The 21,764-nt window shown below is 43.0% G+C and overlaps 1 protein-coding gene across 1 annotated transcript in view; it reads right to left on the bottom strand.

Moving 5' to 3' along the window:
- Nucleotides 1-359: 359 nt before the first annotated feature.
- The window catches only part of EPDR1 (ependymin related 1), a 224,728-nt gene continuing 203,323 nt past the window's right edge, over nt 360-21,764 (bottom strand). Inside the window, exon 3 of the mRNA XM_069613271.1 lies at nt 360-2,197. Within this exon, the coding sequence (XP_069469372.1) occupies nt 2,007-2,197 (191 nt within the window). The 3' untranslated portion in view covers nt 360-2,006. The remainder of the gene's footprint in view (nt 2,198-21,764) is intronic.

Below are 21,764 nucleotides of genomic sequence, written 5' to 3'. Positions count from 1 at the left end.
CACGCTGGGACCAACAAATGCGGCAAACCCAGCGGGATCAATGTTGTGTAGTCTGGCCATCTTTTGGACCCCCCGTGAGCAGGGCATTCTCAAAGGACCCCAACCTATTTTCTGAGAGAGAAACAGGAAAAACTAGGCTTCTTGGTACAGCTGGTCAGTTGGGCGACTCCTTACGTATTTAGTTGAAAGGTAACTATTTATAACCAAATTATGGATTGGGGACAGGAACAACCCCTTATTTTCCAAAAATATATAATATCTTGTCGCAGGTCACGGGATTGACAGTAAGCCAAAGATAAACCCGTCAAACTGTGATACAAGTATGCCGAGACATACAAAAAGATCCAGGACAGTGCGCCTTGTAAAGTTGAAGAATGCATATATTTTATTATCTTGCAATCATGAAACAACTAATAGTAGCATTCGCCCTTATGATGATAACACGTGTTTCGGCACTATGAGGCTTTTCTCAAATCAGGGCTAATGTGGACATACTGTCAAAAGACAAGTTATTGTGATGCCAAAACAACAGAACAAAAGAACAACATCATATGTTATAACATTCAGTTATAAGCAACCAAGTATCATGGCATATCAAAAAGAAAATAAGAAACATCATCTCCAGACATAATTAGAAGATTTTCTGGCATCATGTGTAGTATGCAAAAAATAGCAGTCAAATCATAAACAACAGGGGAGAAGAAGAGAAAGGGGCGGGGAGAGAGACAAACACGTACACAGAAACAAGAAATGGGTAATTGGTTAGTTACGGTTTGTCTCAAATTTGGATTTACATATTTAACCAAGGCTTGTAAGTATGCTGGTTTACCCACACCGGGTGTTAGTAGCTCCTCTTATGGTACAAGTGTGTTGGGTCAAATCCCATTTATATGTAATCTAATATCAGAAACATATTACGATGCATCTGTTAATTTGAGAGAAACCTGCTACTCTGTCATGATGTGCTCCACTGCTGAATAATGATGTCCGTACAATTTTAAATTACATTTACTCTCAAAGTTTCAAAATAGGGAGTAAATACTCCCACCTCAAAATCGTATCTAGAACATTACGTACACCACTAAGAGAGATTTAGGGGTAACTTGATTATTTGCAGTGACACAGAAGTATCTGTTCCTCAAGAAGGAAGAAAACCATTTGAATGCGTGTCTGGACACAGTGGCCAGCGAGGACAATTTCGACAGGATAATCTGTGTCAAGTGCTTCGAATGCAAATACATATTGGTTTGATGGTGGGTCTGTAAACAATAATGGATTTCTCGTTAGAAACTGTGATCAACATCTTACTTTTCACGTGGTGTAAGAGGATGGAATAAAGGGGGAATATTAATCATTATGACACATTTAATCATGATCACAGTCTGTGCTTTTCTAGGTAATTGTAACAATGTAAACCTATCATAAAATCCTTCTTAATTTAACAACTTATACTTAGGGCCAGTGCATTTGTTTTTCAATTGCTGCAATAATAAACAACATGTGTTCAATTATCATGGAACTATACGATAGCAAAGCCAACAAAACAAACAAAAGCTGCCTTTCTCTTATTATTATTGCACCAGAAAACTAAACGCGTTTTTTAAAATATGCACACGTAGCCGTTAAGGAGTTAAAATGATGAAAAAACGAACTGCGACAAAGAATTAACACACCTATGACGCACCCTTCGTCACTGAGCTGACATCATATGCCTAGCGCTTCTGCATCCCTCACGTTCTCATACTCGTAAACTAATGCTACAGTAAAACCTTAAATACAGTCAAACTTTAAATAAATGAACTGTTTACAATCTATTTTTAGTGACAGTCTTAGCGCGAGTCTTTAAATTATTGCAAGCAAACGCCTTAAAATTGAGCGCTCTAACTGATTAAAGCGAATACAACTTTTCCCCTAATGAACTCTTCCTAAACGCTCATTCATAGTCCCTAAGGGATCAACACATCTACTCCATTTCCTTTGCCTTTCCTAGCTAGACGTTTCGCCAGTCAGCATCCATCACTCATCTTGGTTGGCTTGGCTGTTTGGCAGCTGGAGGGAGGGGTGAACACAGAGGGGTCGCTTATGCCCAGCTGTAGATCAAAGAAGCGAGTGGACGTTGTCACGCTGTAGTTCTTGGTATAGGTTTCCTGGACGGGGTAACAGTCTCTGACTGTGTAAACTCCAACCCAGGTTTCATCTGCAATGAAGCAAATTTGAAAACAGTAAAATACAGGCATGAGTAAATCCAAATGTTTTTGTAACAGAAATATGAGATTCTTAACATTCGTGCACCATTTCCTTCCTTTAATTGAAGCTTTAGAAGGAACGGTAACTAAAATCGCAGACATCATTATTCAATTATAAAAAAAATAAAATAAAAAAAGTACCATCTACGATTAAAGTTTCTTTTTTTAAATGTCTCTGCTGTTCAATGCAATAAAACGTTAACACATTATTTGGAAAAGGTGTGTTTTGTTTGGGCCTTCACATTTGAGAGACTGCAAAACACGTCTTTCACACCTGCACGAGGTTTACACCCATTGGAGGTACGATAGTGTAATTGTGCTCTGCTGAGTTTTACTATTCTTTTTATTATTCTTTCTTTAATTTTTCACTTTTAGACAAGTTATTACTCACATTGTTTTACAGTCCTGCCTGTGTTTTTTCAAGCAGTCTTCTGAGAGTTAATGCCTTGATTGAAGTATAAGAATTATGCACGTCCTTCACTGAAGCTTGTTCAAAACAAGCATTGGAAAAGCCAACATTTTTGGCTTGTGTAGAAGTATCAGACTTTTGCCAGGCACTGCTGTTATATGCCCAGGTACTCACATCATTTTGTAGCTACTACCATCGATGGCCACTTAATACCACTGTGGCAGTGCCTGGCAAATGCCTTTCCCCTGCCTACGCAAAAGCCAAAACTGTTGGCATTGCCAATGCTTGTTTTCCATACACAGGGAAAGTGGGCATAAATGCTGAAATCAAGCTGCAATGCAGAGATTAGAATTTTGATCCCCACATACAGTCATGAGATCCACACAGACCAGGAACCCAGCACAGAAACTGGTTCAGAATTTCCAGAATGGCTCCTGCATTGTGTGGGATCTCCCCACCAAACCTCACCAGAATTAGACCAACAAGCCAAAGGCACGCAAAGCCTATTGCCTAGCATTTTACTGGGTTTGCCCCATTCAGAATGTGGCCAAGAATGGCGTACAAAAGTGGGCTAATGTACATACATCGGTGGCTTCATACTGAACGCACACTCGCCCCACTCACATTCAGACCATCTGCCCATGGTAGGTCATCATCGAGGTGAAGCAAACACTTTTAGGCCTTATATTATTCTTTGACCAGCTCCCTCCACAATAGCAAGTGAAGTGAAATCCTCTCTCCTGGAGCGATCACTCCCTCCTCTCCTCTCATCTCTCCCTCTCTTCCTCCCAAGCCAAGCCTACCCCAACACTGCCACCTACCTTCTCGGACATCCGGCCAATGAAGCGTGTGTCAGTTGAGGCATTTGCTGCCACTTTCTCTCCCTCCCTCCACCTCTGGCTGTCTCACATCTTGACACAGCCCTGTTTCTGCTCTATTCTTGAATTTCTGATACTCTTGATGCGGCTGAGAGGAAATGGAGGGCTTCTTGTTCATCCTCTGACAAACTGGCCTGTCGCCTGCTACAAAGGCAATACCAACTCTCTGTCCTCACCAAGAAGAGAGTCCACATTCAAGCTCGTGTCTCTGCGGCATCTAAAAACTCGGCCAAACTCTTTAAAATCTGCAAGGAGCTGGCCAACCGCTGCTGCAGTCCTTACCTCGCCTGTTGCCTCCCATGCTCTTTGCAATGCCCTTGCCTCTCACTTCATCTCAAAAACCCAGGACATCCTCTCCATCCCCTCAACCCCCACCCCTCTCCATCTGTGCTTGCTGACCCTCCTTTAGCCACCCCCCACCATCCTTCTCGTCCTGTCCTCTTTTCTCCCCTGACAAAGTCGCTAAACAAGTCCGATCTATGAAAGCCTCATCAAAACAGGTTCATCCCAGTTCCTCTAAAACCATCAATGACAACATTGACACCCTCGCTCCAGCGCTTGCTGATTTTTGCAACCACTCCTTTGCTTCAGGATCCTTCCCCTCCCCTCTGAAGCACTCCCTTGTGTGTCCTCTTCTCAAGAAACCCACAGCTGATCCTTCTTGTCCAACTATAGCCCACTTTCAATTACTCCCTTTCTGGGCAAACTCCTGGAAAAGTTGGCCACCTCTCCAATTCTGTTGGCTGTCTCCATGAGCACCAGTCTGGCTTCAGAGCTGCCAGAAGCATGGAAACTGCTCTCCTGAACATCTGTGAAGATCTGTTCTCCAACCTTCACTCTAACACTCCCTCTGTCCTCATCCTCCTCGATCTCTCTTCTGCCTTCGACACAGTCAACCATACCATCCTGCTCAACCATCTCCGTGATAACCTGGGTATCACTGATAAGGCTCTGGCTTGGCTTACCTCTTTCCTCTCTGATCGATTCTCCCAGGTCCAACTTGGGTCCTTCCTATCATCCATCTTCCTCTCTACCTGTGGTGTTCCCCAAGGGTCTAACCTCTCACCCTGGCTTTTCAACCAATACCTGGCAACTCTCGCCCATTGCATTGCTATTTTCAGCTCAAATTTCCAGTGCTACACTGATGACACTCAACTCATTTTCAGGCTGCACGCTGCCACCTCCTCTCCCCCTCTCATCTCTGATTGTCTAACTGCCATTCAAGATTGGTGTGCTGCCAATGATCTTTGTCTGAATGCCAGCAAGACGGAGATCCTCCTCATCGGCACACCTTCACCATCCTTTCCCCTCACTCTCTGGCCGGCCTCCCTTGGCCCTCCTCCTACCCCCACCTGCGAGGCTAAGAACCTCGGGGTCATCTTTGACTCCACCCTTTCCTTCTCCGCCCACATCTCTGAGGTCTCTAAAAAGTCAAATTTCCGACTGTACCTCCTCAGACGTACTCTGCCTTTCCTCTCCTTCCCCCAGAAGCTCATGGTATCTCAAACTCTGGTTCTCTCTAGCTTGGACTATTGTAACAGCCTCTTTCTAAATCTACCTGCATCTACTCTCCGCCCTCTGCAACTAATCCAGAACAGGTCTGCGAGACTTGTCCTTGGCCTCGAGCCCTGGGATCATATCTCTCCAGCTCTGAAATCTCCCCACTGGCTCCCAGTGGATGCAAGGATTAAATTCAAAACCCTCTGCATTGTCCACAAGGCTTTCTGGGGCCTGGGTCCAAAATACCTTCAGCTATCCCTCCGCAAATACCTCCCCTCTTGAGCTCTTCGCTCCTCTACCTCCAACTCACTCAGGGTCAGTCGTTTTTCTAAGAAACGAGCTGAGGGTAGATCTCTGTCTTCAGCTGGGGCCTCCCTCTGGAACAGCCTCCCTGCCACTCTAAATCTTGAGGAGAACCATTTCTGGTTCCGGAAGCACCTCAAGACCTTCCTCTTTTCTTCTGCCTTTGCTCCCCCTCTCCCCTGCTGATCTGTTCTCTCTTGGCACCTTGCACCTGGCCACCCTCTGTCTTTTGGGCCCAGGTACCTTCTCATCCTGCCACCCTCCCGCACTGCCTCCGGGCCACCCCTTGCACTGGGGTCTGTATCTGCACCCATACAGCCCCCCCTTTTTCTTCCTGCACTTATCAGACCTACCCTGTCTGCTGCCTTAAACCTAGCACTTGCAAATTGCTGGCTGCATTACCACTGTTTGTTGCCTTTATTATTTATTTATTGTTATTTATCTGTTTCTCCTCTGCTTCGCACTTTCCACCTCTCCCCCCTTCCATGCACTTTTCCCCTCCCCCCTCTCCCATGCACTTGCGCATCTCAATGTCACTGGGCCTAGTAAGATCGATGTTTTGTTCTCCCCTGCTACCCTCCCTTGCCTTGTCGCGCTCTGAAACACTTGTGTATGAGCGCGATAGAAATAAAATATCAATCAATCAATCAATCAGCCTCCCAGCCATGTTTTTTTCGCTAACTCTTGGTGTCACGCAACAGTTTTCTCCTGCCTCCAGCCACGGCTGTTTCCCACGGACTGTTGTGCACCGCTGACTTGCCGATACCTCAGGGGAAAACTTCTGAGTCCTGTAGCGGTTCCTGTGCCACCGGCACCCTCGACAAAAGCTACCAGGCATCAGCTGTTCCCACCATCAGATGGCTCCAGCGGCGCCCGGCACCCTCTGTCCTTGCCTGCTTCCCAGACAACGGCCACCAGCCACAACAGTCAAATGGGCAAATTAACTAGCTGCTGCACCACCCAGCGCCCTCCGTCCACAGCTGTCCTGGGGGACTTCGCTGACAACGCCTGGCTCGACCCCCCCCACCATCAACCTTTTCTCTCATGCTGGCACGCTGGCCAGCCCACCGAGACGCTGGCATGTTACTGCGTGGATGATGACCTGGAGGACACTGTATGTCCCAAAGCTGCTCCAACCAGCTCATCACCGAAATGAAGCAGCCTTGTGGGTAAATGAAAATACTGTGCCTTGTACTTCTTCGGGTAAGTTTATTCCAGGTTACCAGGTAGGTCATATTCATGTTAGTTCCTGACATAAGCACTGGCCATCCACACAAACCAGCGTCCCCTTCCAACTGACCTGGAACACTCAACACTCAAGCCTCCAACCATCCATAGTGACCTCACCACATTCCACATAAGACCCTCACTGCAGACAAGCTGCAACACATTGCTTATAACATTTCCATTTGTTTAAAATGTTGCCTCGTGTGCTTTTTACAAACATATAGCAGCATACTGTATCACATTTCCTACTGCACTGTGTATCAGTAGATTATAAGCCATCCTCACTCTTCACAAACAATCCTTCAGGAACAGGCTTCTCTTTCACATATTAACATTTCCAACTTTCCAGCGGGAGCATTAGGCTGCCCTCTCTCACTCTGAACTTAACGAATGAAAAGGCAATACAATTTCACAGAGAATTGATAGGTCAGGAACATGACAGTTGTTACTCTAAAAATTACTGCAGAGTAAATATTCTTGTACAGAAATGTCTAAAAGCAAATAAATGACTGATCTGAAAGCAAAGGTAATCATTGATAGATTGTTAGGAGGAAGGTTACCTACAAGTAAATATGGTTCTCCAGCATTGGCATCTTTCATATATTCACAAGCTGTTGAATATTCCCAGTCATCAGGCAGAGAATCATCGGTACATAATAAAGCAGTTAACATTGTAAGTAACAAAACAACTGCACTCACTTTAGTGTTCTATCAGAGTCATTTTCAGACATTTGCCCTGTAGACAATAGGCACCCTCTCCTTAGCTCCACCACTGGAGGCCATTTTCAGATTCTTGTCTAGCATAGACAGTGTGCTCGCGGGGCAGTGGGAGGTTGGCTGTGAATTTTTTTTTCAATTTATTTGCCTTTTTATGTTACAATTAAACATTTTATCAAAGGACAAAATAAATAGAAAAGCAAAGAAAATAAAGAAAAAAGAAAAGGAAAAAAAAGAGAAAAGAAAGCAAAGGAGCCACGTGATGACCTTCATACATCCGTTTACTGATTTAAGGTCAGTTCATGTTCTTTCATTTAACCCCTGGTATAGGTAATCATTTTCAGTTCCAGCACCTTCCAATAAAATTGCAACACAGCTATCAGCAATCGGGTTTGTGATCCTGTAATTAGCCATTGCTACCAGTCATCTATTGAGAGCGTCTTACATTTCTCTGCAAATCGTTCAAAATGCTCTGTTCTCTGCGTGGAAAAATATGGGCACACCATGAACAGATGGTACAGGTTTTCTGTGGTTTCTAGTTGTCTAGTGCCAGGAACGTGTTAAGTTTTAACTTTCCCAGATCTTCAGTGGTTTGGATCCAGTCTGCTTCAGATAGTTTCGTTTTCACCCTAATCGGATTAGTTGTTAAATCCTCAAACGAACAGGATAAATCTCCCAAGAGTTTGGTGGCATAATTTCCCCAAGTATTCAAATATTTGATGGACTTAGACCCCAATACCTTGCCAATCTCATTGATCAAGTATGGAGTGGATGGACTGCTACATTTGGGAAACAGGCTTTTCCAATCTAGAGTAGTTTTGAGTGAACGAAGGGCAAGTTCTTTCAGCACCACCTGAATACGGAATGAACGGGCAGCCCCAGAGCTTTTTTCCAAAAGGCCGCTCCATATGGTGCCATAATGTGATTGGTAACTCCGCGAAGCATTCGGCACCATATGTTAGAACTGGAACAACCTTTGCTATGTAGAAGTCGATGAGGGGCTTCAGAGAGAACTTTCCTCTTCAATAAGGATGCATGTGAGGCTAACATGTCTGCTTTTTTCATATGTTGCACGAACAGCAGAGTCTTTGCTACTAGTGGTGATCTAGATCCCCAGGTACTTGAAACTGCTGACTTGCTCAATTTGCATTTTGTTCAGAGTCCATCGATGTGTCTTTTTGGACTTCGGCAGCCGCTCTTGACCTAGTACCATGATCTTTGTATTTTTGCTGTTAATCTCTAGATCGTTTAATTTAGCTTATTCCTAAATTTGGGTCAGTTGCCTTTGGAGCCCTACTGGCGTATAATCCATTAGGACAAGGTCTTCCGCGTATAGGAGGTGCGCTACTCTCATGGACCCTACCTTTGGTGGAAAACTTCTATAGATGGCCATAAAATCATCCATGTCCACAATATAGAAATTATAAAGGCCCGGAGCCAGAGCAGACCCCTGTTTAACCTCTCTGTTCGTAAAAATGTCGTCTGTCAGCTCTCCTTTCATAGACAGAAGAATTTGCACAGAGGTGCCTGTATATAGGCTTTTGATCTGTTCTAGGAGGTCCAACAGCCATTGCTTGGATTCCAATTTAACCCTTAGATGTTCACGGTTCAGGCTGTCAAAGGCCTTGGTAAAATCTACAAATGCCACATAGATTTTGATGTTAGTCTCTTTGGCCTTATGCTTTAATAGATTTTGTAGGAATGCTGGTGGAGCGGTGTAGGCCTTTTACGAAGCCAGCCTGAAACCCGTCATTCAGATCTTTTGCCTGTGTCCAATCCGTCAGCCTTTTAAGTAGCAGGGTAACATATAGCTTACCCAACACATCTAAAAGGGCTATGCGCAGATAATTTGCTGGGTCTAAGTGACTGCCCCTTTTGAAGACTGGAATAATGTTTGCAGTTTTCCAAGATAGAGGGATGGATTCCATCAAAAGCATATTTTTCAACACCAAGTCCAGGATTCGGGCCCCATTGCTCTGGATTTATTTTTAGAACAATATTGGATAGGCCATCTGGCCCCGGGCCCTCGAGGAATTCAGGATCTTAATTAGCATTAAAAGGTCATCCAGATGATTGGGTAAGGTCCACGTCGCTGAAGTTCTCTGCACGTAGTTATACTCGCCTCCTGGTGAAGCATATAAGTCCTCAAAGAAAGATGACCACACTGCCTCAGAGACACCTTTCCCCTGCAGCGCTATTTGCTTATGATTCAGAGATCTCATCAGGGACCATGACTCGGCAGAGGATTTGTTGCACAAACATCTTAGCATAGCTTCCGCATCATTTTGGTACAAAATAGTACGATGACTGATACACCATGATCTGTAGTTTGGCTTCAGCCGCCTGATTTCGAGATCTCTACAGTCACACAGAGGGAGCTTGATTTGTTCACGAATGAGCGCTCTCAGCTCTTTTCTTTTCTCAACCAAAGCTTTATATGTATGGGGATGGAGTCTTTCCTTTTCGTGACCTTTTGATGGTTTTCAGTAGGTCTGCAGCATGGGAGAATAGTCTATGGGGAATTCAGCATCAAGATGAGATCCTACATTCATCTTATTTCGAAGAGCCTTTAAGATTTGCACAACAGCATGCAAGTTCAATTTGAGATGGGACCCCTTGTTTGACGCTTCCAATTGGACCTTAAATACTGGCTTTTCGTCTGAGGTATCCTCATGTCACACCAGTTTTAGCCAGTTATGGTCACTTTTCGCCAATCTCACAACTTCCAAATACTCTACATTTTTTATCAGATTTTCAGAGGCAAAGATGTAATCAACTATTGATGTTATTGGGCCTCTTTCCCACGTAGGGTGCCTTATTATGTTTTTTTAATACCTGCCGTTCAATATGTGTAGACTACTCAGCATCAATTCCGCCCAAAGGCTGATCATGTCAGAGCTGCTAGGCCATAGCTCTTTAGTTTCCCATTCCTGTAGTTGACTCATATATGGATAGGCCACGTTGAAATCGCTGCACACGAATTTGGCCAAGTATAAGCCTCTTCAATATCTTTTGGCAGGTTATCCCTCATCTCTAAGGGGGTAATGCCTTTAGCACGCCAATAGAGGTTAATTATAATAAGGTGGAGTTGGCGGGTGTTCCTCTTTTTCGACCCTAGTTTTTTACTCAGAACTATATAATGCAGAAAAGGGCCCATTCGCGTATGCCTAACCAGTTCATATTGTGATGTTTTGTTGATCAAAATTAACAGGCCGGCACGAGGTCTCACTGCGGGCTACCCAGATTTAGGTAGGCCGAGAAACCGTCTAAAGATGGTTCAAGCAATAGCCAAGTTTCCTGGAAGCACAGAAAGTCCCAACTATCCGAACTAAGTGAACCTGCTTCCAATAGATGACGGAACCCTCTAGTGTTTCAAGACATCAGGGATACCATCTTGGCTGGAAGTCTTCCTGGGAGTCATGGTTATTGCTTTTGATTTGGGGCCAATAAAGCCAGTAACCATGCCCATGTAGACTCTTCAATGTCTCTTTTTGATCGTTGAATCTGTTGGTCAGTCCTTTTGGATTTCAGCCTTCCAATATCTTTAATAGACCTAACAGATATTATTTGGGATGTTATTGTTGATTCTGGCACTCCACAAAGTGTTTGGGAATTTCTTGGTCGTGATGACTCAGGATGACCCTATTTGGGAGACCGCGTTTAAGTAGGGTACTTGTTAGCCCTTATGGGCAATTATGGGCCTGTGTTTGCTGTTGATCTTCCCTGATTGGAGGTGACCTTGTCCCTACTATCTGCTAAATCTGTAATCTCATAGCCCATAGCTGGAAACCTTGAGGAGGAGGATAAAAGCAACTCCTTGACTATCAAAGATGTCAGATGTAAGTATACCAAGTCAGCTCTAGACTCTCTTCGAAATTCGACCACTAAAAAATAATCACTGGTAATTTGACTTAATAGTGGGATAAACTGACATAGCTTAACCATGTTTTGACGATTCAAGGTGATCCTTTCTCGATCCTTAGTAAGTCTTTCTAGTCCTACCGAGTGAGTGTAGTATGCCCCTGCATATCTTGCAGAGTTATGCTTCTTGTTCTGCTTAGAAATTGCTACGGGACTCCCTCTAGTGTCCAAGGTATAACCGTGTTTCTTTGGTTAACTTGGAAGGGCTTTGAAGGCCCGTTTTACGGTTGTCTGAGAGGGTAACTCGGTTAGTTTCTCATCTTCTGAATCCGAGATAGAACCTAACCGTAGGACAGTCTGTTTTCTTCCTGAGCTTCTTAGGACTGTACATTCTTTACTGACAGAAGATTGAGAACCCTTTTTCGCTGCTTGCACTATCACTCGCTGATCTCTTTTTTCAGCCAAGGTTTGAAAAAGAAATTCTTCCTCAACATCTGATTTAGCATTTTCCTTAGATGAATGATCCCGGGTCTTAGCAGCGGCAGCCCCTTGACCATGATTACTATGGGCCGACTGGTCCTGAATAGAGGGGGAACGTTGCTGGATGTCACTCTCATTTGATTGGACTGAATAGACCGAAAGGTCCAAAAAGAGTTGCCCCCATCCAGTAGTGGAGAATCAGTAGGCTCGACCAATGTTGGTTCAGACGGATTCATTAGGAGCGCTTTCTTGATATTTGTGGTTTTGGACCATGAGAGGCATGAATGGCCTCTCATGGTCTCTAGGAAGAAAAATTGGGTAGGTCCCGAAATCTTTTGTTTTAGGGGGATTTAAGCAGTATAGGGACCACTTATATAGAATTTAGAACAAACAAAACTACTGAAATACCCCTCTCCTAGTCTACCTTTAGAAGGAGTCAGAAGAAACAACAAACCACTGGATGCATTATCTAATTTATCTGTCCAGGTAATTATGCCAAACAGATAATCATTTAAAAAAAAATTCATCTGCATTTATTTCAGTACAAAATCGTGCTGTGTGTGCTGTCAAAAGGCATCACAAACATTTAAGAAGAATTTTATAAAAAACAATTTAAGAAAAACAGTCCAAAATTATCGCATTTTTATACCAATGTTAACTTGTGTTGGTGGGTGACATTCATAATTTATCACATTGACAACACAATTTATAACCAAACAATTAATAATGGCAGGGGAAAAATCTTGATGTACAGCGTTAGCTCGTTTGAGAAAAGACAACTTAGTTTGGATGTCTGTGGGATGTCTACATATGTTTCGGCTGAACAGATGTCGTCAACACCTTCCCTGGTGTTCCTCTGTTTTTATTATAGCCCTCTTCAGGACGGAGTGTAGTTGTTGGTGAGTTGACAGAAAAAGTTCAATCTCTATCCCCGATGTGTCAAATAATTGTTGGAAACTAAAAGATGAAGAGAATTCATAGGATTGTTTTAGGTCGATAAATACATATTTAAAAAAACTGAATGGCAATATTCATTTAGTGTAGAGATTTTTCTTCTACGAAAGTTTGTTCTACTGACCTTGTTTAATCATAAAGTGGTTAGACTAGAGCGTTTGTCATTTTACTCCATGATGTCACTTCCTTGTTGGTGGCTGCATTTTGTGCGTAGATGAATTTCCTGTTTTCATTGCTTATTCAGGTTAGTAATTACTTGAAAGTTCTTCAAAAAAAGGTTATGCGATACTGTTGTAAGATAAGGCCACCATTTTATGTTAAAGTGCATCTTTTATTACAAAATTCAGTTGCCTGAAGAATAAATTTTCTGCGTTGCCTACTGACCTGCATAGAGCCGGCGGACTTTTTCAAAAAGATTGCTGTGCCTTTATTTGGGTGGAGATAGGGCTGGAGAAAGTCCACATTTGAGCGGGTTTGAAGTTCGCAGAACGCCCTCGTCTAGCCTCGCTGCTTTCTCTGTTTTGGAGACATAGAAGGACGATGTTTCAGGTAAATCTAGTATCGTTCACCGACAAATACTATCAAAAAATAATAAATTTACCATCATTTATGACCCCGGAAGACACCACCCCGATGACTAATACCGGTGGCAACGACTTCGAAATATTAACTCAGAAAAAGAAGAAATTGATAAGGACGGAATCGCACTGTCAACTTATGTTAGCATACTTAAAAGCCGGAATCATCCCGGAAGGACTGCAGATAAAAAATATCCCCCAAAATATTAACAATCGACAAAAAAATCTGTAAACTAAAAAAAGATATTGACATGTACAAGGAAACAAAGACCTATCCTTACCTTGTAGAAACTTTATATGACAACATCAATAAATCAGGCCCACAAAGAGGAAGAAACGGATACCAAAGGAAACAATATGTGACGTTTTCAAACACTATGAATAGTACTACAAGCAGTGACTCTGACAACAGCACAACGGCAAGCATGTCACGAGGAGGAAAAAAACAGAAACAATAGTTTTTTCAAGGGAGGGGCCGAGGAGGCCGCAATCGATCACAAGGCCCGCCACGAATGCAAACAGGCAATTGGAACGGCCCAGTCCAGAATTGGTAATACCCATCTTCAATCTCTCTACACATGTATTGACGGACGGAGAAACTAAAGTACTGAGCCGAGGATTAAGTTTCGATCCAGTCAAAAAAGCAGAGAATTTCAAAACGGAAATCGAATTGCAAAATTTATTTCGAAATATTCGTCTGAAATATTTCTTCAGGAATCCAAGTACGAGCAATAAGGAAAAAGAAAAGAGTATCACAGGCTTGAAACCAAAATCAACATTCTGTCCTACCACCACTATGGTCAGTCCAGCGATCATAACTTTTGAGAATAAGATTATCGAAGAAACAAGAAAATTAATCTCTAAAAACAACTTCTCCAAAGACAATTTATGTTCGACCGAAAGAAAAGCCTTAAAAGATCTACAAACAAACACAATGTTTGTGATTAAACCTGCAGACAAGGGACGGGGCATTGTCCTATGGAACAAAGATGCATACGATGAGGAAGCTCGGCTTCAACTATCAAATCAGAAATTCTACAAACAATTACAAGGAGATCCGACACAAAGACTAAAAGAAGAAATATCAAGTCTGAAGTCACATGGCCAAGAAGAAGGGTGGATAGACCATGACGAAAAAATGTTCCTTATCAAAAGCAACCCGACTACTCTGGCCTTTTACCTGTTGCCAAAAGTCCATAAGAATAGTGTAAAACCACCAGGAAGACCCATAGTCTCCGCCATAGATTCCATCCTGGAACCTCTATCCATATATGTTGATTGGTTCTTAAGACCTTATGTGTTGAAAATGAAATCGTACATAAAGGACACTACTAGTATGATTAATATCTTGGACAACATCCAGATCGAAAAAGACGACGTCCTAGTCACCTTGGATGTGGTGGCCCTGCATACTAGTATTCCTCAAATAGAATGTCTGCAAGTTCTCGAACAGTATCTTAACCAACGGACTATGAACAGCAAAACTGTCCCCACTGCGTTCATTCTCAAATAGGCAAGATTGGCTTTAATGGAAAACTATTTCCTTTATGAAGAAGTATTTTACGATCAAAGACACGGTACCAGTATGGGGGCGACTTTCGCACCAGATATTGCAAATTTGTATATGGACACAATGGAAACAAAGTCGATCTACAACTTGAATAATCCGTACACACAGAATATAAAAGCTTGGCACAGGCATATAGATGACTGCTTTATGGTATGGAGAGGTACATCCACTCGCCTAGAAGAATTTAATCAATGGCTTAACCAGTGTAACAGCAACATCAGTTTCACCATATTATATGATACCATCAAGATTCCTTTTTTGGATTTAAAAATTAAAACACAAATTGATGGGACATTAACCACCAATCTCTTCAGAAAAGAGACAGATAAAAACACTCTTTTACAGTTTCAAAGCTACCATCCCGCGAGCCTGAAGGCGAACCAATCCGGCAAAATTGTACCAGCCTGGAAGACTACAAAATCCATGGAAAACAATTGAAACAACGGCTAAAACAAAGAGGATATCCCAAAAGACAAATAAGCATGGCATACAAAAGAGCCAAAAACAGAACTCGTGACCTTTGTCTACATCTGGTGGAGAGAACCAAAGTGGATAAAATCACCTGTGTCACCACCTTCAGCCCCATCAGTCACAACCTACGAAAAGCAGTGTTGAAAAACTGGCACATCATCAAAACAGAGGATTTTGCTCCAGCACCACCCAGATTTGCCTTCAAAAGACAATACAACCTACGAGACAATCGAGTCCATACATACCCTAAGATAAATACTAACACGCAAACACAACGAACAATTTGGGACCTGCCCACTGTCACTGGGCATTTTAAATGTGGCAACTGCTCAGTGTGTTCCCTAACAAAGAATTTAAAATACATTACGCTAAAAGGGAAACCCTGGCATCTGAAAGCGTTTACCAAATGTGCTTCATTGTGGGTTGTGTATGCCATCTAGTGCCCTTGCCATCTGTTATATATTGGAAAAACCAAAAGACAAATCAAAACCTGCATTGGAGAACACAGATGTAACATCAGGAATCAAACTCCAAACAAACCACTGGTGGCTCATTACATACGCCTCAAACATAAACCATGTGAAATGTTCTGGTTCATCATCCAAGTAGTACAAATGTCAAAGAGAGGGGGTGACCGGGATTTGGCACTTCGCAAATGTGAACAGAAGTGGGTATATGACCTTGACACTGTAAAGAATGGTTTGAACTCCGCAGTGGAATGGGGTATTTTCTTTTAAAATAACCTGTTTCCGAAGAACTCTTTCAAAAGATCTTCACTAAAAATATCGGCCTTGGAGCCAAACGTGGAAAAATCCATGCTTTTTCACTCACTCAATATGGTGGATGGAAGACAAAATAGTCCTTTTTCAGTGAACCTTAGACATCAACACGTGCCCACGTCATCAATGACCGACTGCAATACATAACAACAACGCGGGAACGCCGCCTTATCGAGAACGAGGACCTCGGAGGACCTCTCCATCACAGATCGAGTGCAAAGAGAGAGGTAAAAACTGAGATTGGGGCAACGATTTTCTAAATGAGGCATTTCATGCCCGCAAATGTGCGAGTGTTGAGCCACTCGGGAGGCGATTGTTTTAAAATACCTGAAGCATCGTCCTTATATGTCTCCAAAACAGAGAAAGCAGCGAGGCTAGACGAGGGCATTCTGCGAACTTCAAACCTGCTCAAATGTGGACTTTCTCCAGCCCTATCTCCACCCAAATAACGGCGCGGCAATCTTTTTGAAAAAGTCAGCCGGATCTATGCAGGTCAGTAGGCAACGCAGAAAATGTATTCTTCGGCAACTGAATTTTGTAATAAAAGATGCACTTTAACATAAAATGGTGGCCTTATTTTACAACAGGTCCCGTGTAACCTTTTTTTGAAGAACTTTCGAGTAATTACTAACCTGAATAAGCAATGAAAACAGGAAATTCATCTACGCACAAAATGCAATCACCAACAAGGAAGTGACATCCTGGTGTAAAATGACAAACGCTCTAGTCTAACCACTTTATGATTAAACAAGGTCAGTAGAACAAACTTTCGTAGAAGAAAAATCTCTACACTAAATGAATATTGCCATTCAGTTCTTTTAAATATGTATTTATCGACCTAAAACAATCCTATGAATTCTCTTCATCTTTTAGTTTCCAACAATTATTTGACTCATCGGGGATAGAGATTGAACTTTTTCTGTCAACTCACCAACAACTACACTCCGTCCTGAAGAGGGCTATAATAAAAACAGCGGAACACCAGGGAAGGTGTTGACGACATCTGTTCAGCCAAAACATATGTAGACATCCCACAGACATCCAAACTAAGTTGTCTTTTCTCAAACGAACTCTCAGCTAACGCTGTACATCAAGATTTTTCCCCTGCCATTATAATTGTTTGGTTATAAATTTTGTTGTCAATGTGATAAATTATGAATGTCACCCACCAACACAAGTTATCATTGGTATGAAAATGCGATAATTTTGGACTGTTTTTCTTAAATTGTTTTTTATAAAATTCTTCTTAAATGTTTGTGATGCCTTTTGACAGCACACACAGCCCGATTTTGAACTGAAATAAATGCAGATGAAATTTTTTTTTAAATGATTATCTGTTTGGCATAATTACCTGGACAGATACATTAGATAATCTATCCAGTGGTTTGTTGTTTCTTCTGACTCCTTCTAAAGGTAGACTAGGAGAGGGGTAATTTAGCAGTTTTGTTTGTTCTAAACTCTCATGGTCTCTGCCTGAATGATAAAACGGAGCTCATCATCCTCAGCACTACCTCCCACCTTGCAAGATTAGGCCCTGAATATTCTTCCTTCACCATTGACGGGAACTCTATTAAAGTTGCCAAAGAAGTAAAAACATTAGGTTTTTACCTTGACTTCACCCTTACATTCATTAAACAAGTAAATACTTTGACTTCCTCCACTGTATATACATGCAAATTAATTAGTGCTGGCAAACACTTCCTATCGTCCAACAGTTGTATTATCTTGGCCAGAGCCCTCATCCTGTCCAAATTGGACTACTGTAACGCCCTCTACATTGGTGCCAACAAATACATCATCAAGAGAATACAGACATTCCAGAATAATGTCCTCAGAGCGGCGCTAAGCATAGCAAGGAAAGAACATATTTCTGAGACCAGGAGAGAACACAACTGGCTATCCACCCCTGACAAAATTCGACTGAAAACGGCATCACTCATCCACAAATGCCTAAATAATAGGGCACCATGCTTCCTGACAGAAAGAATCAACAGAAAATCTTCAATCAGACCTACTAGAAAAGTCAATACTAATTGCCCCCTCTTGCCACGATTCAAACTATCTTCAATCCGGGGCAGTAGCTTACCGGTCAAGGCAGCACAATTTTGGAACTCCCTGCCACCACCACTGAGAGGTGATCAAACATTTACCAAATTCAGACAGAATATCATCAACTGGTTTAAAGATAATGACAAGTAACATAGTAGCCTCGAGCTATCTTGCCTTGTAAATAGCATCAAACTGCCCTTATTTTGTATATCGTGTATGTAATCCCTGGCTTGTACCTATGCCATTTTGTAACTAAGCTGAAAGCCTTCTTTTATCCTCTGCACCCTGATACACTTGGGTCTGCATGCATTATAAATAAACAAACACATATCTGGATGATTTTGCACCCTGCAAGTGTGATTGGCGGCTTTCTTAGGAATCCCAGAGTTTGGCCATCCGCCACCATGGAATGCACACATACGTTAGTTGTCATTTACTTCCATTGACCTATGATGGATAACAGATGCCTGCCCTCCCTCACTCGGGGCACGGAATTGGGGTGGCAGTTGGTGACAGGGGACAAACCAGCATCACATCAGCCAGCACACAGACTGTGCTTCCAGCCATTGCAGCAGCCTGAAGGACCGCTGAACACTCTGCACTGTAAGGTAAGCACTGCCGGGCTCCCTACACCTTACACAGAGCATCTGCTCCTTTCTAACATGACCACCAATGCCCCCTCCTAAATCCCACCATGTTGCAGCTCTGCCGACCCACCTGCTGTGCGATCCGATTGGCCGCATACCAACCACTTCCTCGAACACAATGGGAGCCGGCAGGCAAAGCCTGCACCCACCAAAGGCTAAAACCTAAGGCCTTCCAACCCTGTCTTGGCCTGTCTGGGCATGGAGGGGCTCAACCATACCCTGCCAGCCACCCTTTCCTTCCATATCACTTCAAGGCCAGCCTCCCTCACTACCTTGCTGAAATCTGTGATACCGCTCCCAGGTAAGTCATCTCACTACAGCTACTCATTCTTCACCAAACTCACCTGTACAGCACACATCCCCTTAGTGCCTTCCACTAAATTCCTCCCTCCTCTCCTCTAATTCCCCTCTCCCCCTCCAGCCACTCCTCAACCTTCTACACAAACACTAGTCGCTTTCCTTTCTCTCCAGCTATCAACCAAGCCTCACTCTGAGTCCTCAAGACTTACACACTTAGCATCCAGTACTAAAATACCGGAAACCTCCTTTTCCTTCCCCTGTCACCTCTCACCAGAAACCTCGGTCTACGTGCCCGCACTGGAACTCCCACACCCATCTGTGCCATCTTTCTCCCTTCTACCCACTTGTCTTCTCAATCCACTCAGACGACCCCCCCCACCAACCAATACCTACAGCTCCACCTCTCATCGGCCATCCACACTCAACTGCGCCTTGATCAACGTCTGCTCTCTCCCTGTACATTCCGTTGATATTCATGACATTACCAACAACCAAGAACCTTGACATACTTGCCGTCACTAAAACCTGGCTGCATGCTGCTGCCGGTCCAGCCTTATCTACTGCCATACCTGCAGGCTATGCCATACACTGCAGTTAAAGACTAAAAGGCAAAGGTGGCAGTGTGCCAACCATTTACAGAGATTCCATCCCCATCAGAACTATCACTTCAAACACGCCACCCAACTGCAACCTGATCTGCATGAAGCTCACACTATCATCCACTTCCACAAAATCCCTCCACCTCCTCTAACACCCTCCTGGCCCAGTCTCCACCTTCAAAGAAGACCTCACACAACTAATTACAACTGACTTCAAACCTACCTTCAAACTTCTATTGCTCGGTGACATTAACCTTGCCTTCAATGACACTTCTGACACCAATGCCACTTCCCTTGCCAACACCTTCTGTAGCACTGGCGGCACACAACTTGTCCTATCCCCCTCCTATATGCAAGGCTGCACCCTAGATTGGTTCGTTGACTTCAATAGCAACATTCTACTCAAATTCATGACTCCCTGTATCTGGTCCGACCAACACACTATCACATTCTCTATCCCCACTTCACACCAACATGTCCCTGCCCCCGTCCTGCTTCCTCCAACAATGTCACGTTACACACAGAACCATACAAAAGCACTGTTATTCTGGGATTGAGTGCTTGTGTTTCTTGGGCTGTGAATGCAGTGAGTGGCATGCATTGTAGTCACCCATGTGTAACGCAGCAGTGTGTATATTTAAAACGATTTTTCTCCTGTAACCGACACACGAGCACCCGCTTAAGCAGATATGAGCACCACTATAAGGAGACGTTTTTGAAAGATTGAATTAACTAAGTGGCAGCCGTCTCCCGTGTTAACGTTGGACTCATTTGAGTTTAAGTATGTAAAGTATGTGATGTAAGTCAAACTTACCTTGGTGGTTTGACTGAACTAGCTGCTATTGCAACTAAATACGCAGTTAGCGCCTTCAGGCACCCCATTTGGCATTTCAAAGTTGGGTAGCCTAATGAAGGGATCCCAGACCCTTAAGTTTGTCTAGAATGTCCAGAAACCGACTTATTGGGAGGGGCGCAATCTTGCTCTAGAGATTCTAGACTCTGTATGCACAGTGCATAACTGAGCACCCTAGCTTAAGTGTAAGTATACTTAGATAAGTCAGCATGGCAGAACAGATTGAGGCCAAGAGATTTGCGGCAGCAAAGGTTCTATTTAAATTGGAAAAAGACAGTGTGATGATACAAGACACCACCAGTTCAGCAGCGCTCAGTGTAATGCAAAGAATGGACAAACTGGAGCGTATTAAGAAAAAAGATCAGCAAATGGTGGTAAGCCATGACACTCACAATGTATTTAGAAGAAAAAAGGATACCGAGAGGTCTGAGAATCCTCACCATCCTCACATACGAAGATATGGACCCAGAGTTGATAGAGGAATGGACTAATCATGCAAACAGTTGCTCCCTTGGTATGATACAATCACTCATCAAATTTGTGAAGAAAGAGCGTGAAAAATGTATTGGAGGAATAGAAAAGCTAGAAGAAGAACTGTTTAACTCCAAAGACGCAGATGAATGCAAGAGATGGAAGAAAATCTAGAACGCTTTAGGTAGAATCTACAACTTTGCAGGCAAATGATGAACCTTTTTGAAGAATAAGAAAACATATGCTACCAGTATCAATGTAGTGGCTGAGCCCTCATCCTCAGAAGTCGAATCCTCAGATCCTGATTTGCGACCTGCCAGACAATTTTTTTTAGAGGAATTCAAACTGCTGCATTTAGAGAGAAGGAATGACAGGAAAGCCAGGGGACGACCCCCAGGAGGAGGAAGAGGAGGAGCAGCAAGAAAACTCGGAGGTGGAGGAAATGTGGGAGATGGAAGCTCACAGAATCCGACAACATGTTCTGGGAGAGGACAAAAGACCAGAGGAAGAGGAGTACAGGTGCAGAATTAAGAGAAAGAGTCTTCAATATTTCAGACAGAACTATAACAGTGAAAGAACAAGAAGTTCTAGAATTAGGACAATCTTTTTGTCCATCGCTAAATTTTGACTTTACAGAAACTAGGATAGATCTCTTTAGATTTCTTCAAAAAGTCACTCTGAGGAAATATTTTGCCACTCAACTCAAGTATACTCCTCAATCCAAAACAGACCCCCTGCCGATACCCATCATATTGATGTCAATGATTTGGAGGTGATTGGTAATCTGGAATCATTAGCGGACACACAAATCATCTCCTCGAGCATACAGATAGAAAATTAATATATACAGGAAAAATATGGAATCACAACAG

Source organism: Ambystoma mexicanum, chromosome 5p (assembly GCF_040938575.1).
Source record: "Ambystoma mexicanum isolate Mex_15411 chromosome 5p, UKY_AmexF1_1, whole genome shotgun sequence".
Lineage (NCBI taxonomy): Eukaryota > Metazoa > Chordata > Amphibia > Caudata > Ambystomatidae > Ambystoma > Ambystoma mexicanum.
This window is presented reverse-complemented; position numbering and strand designations above follow the sequence as displayed.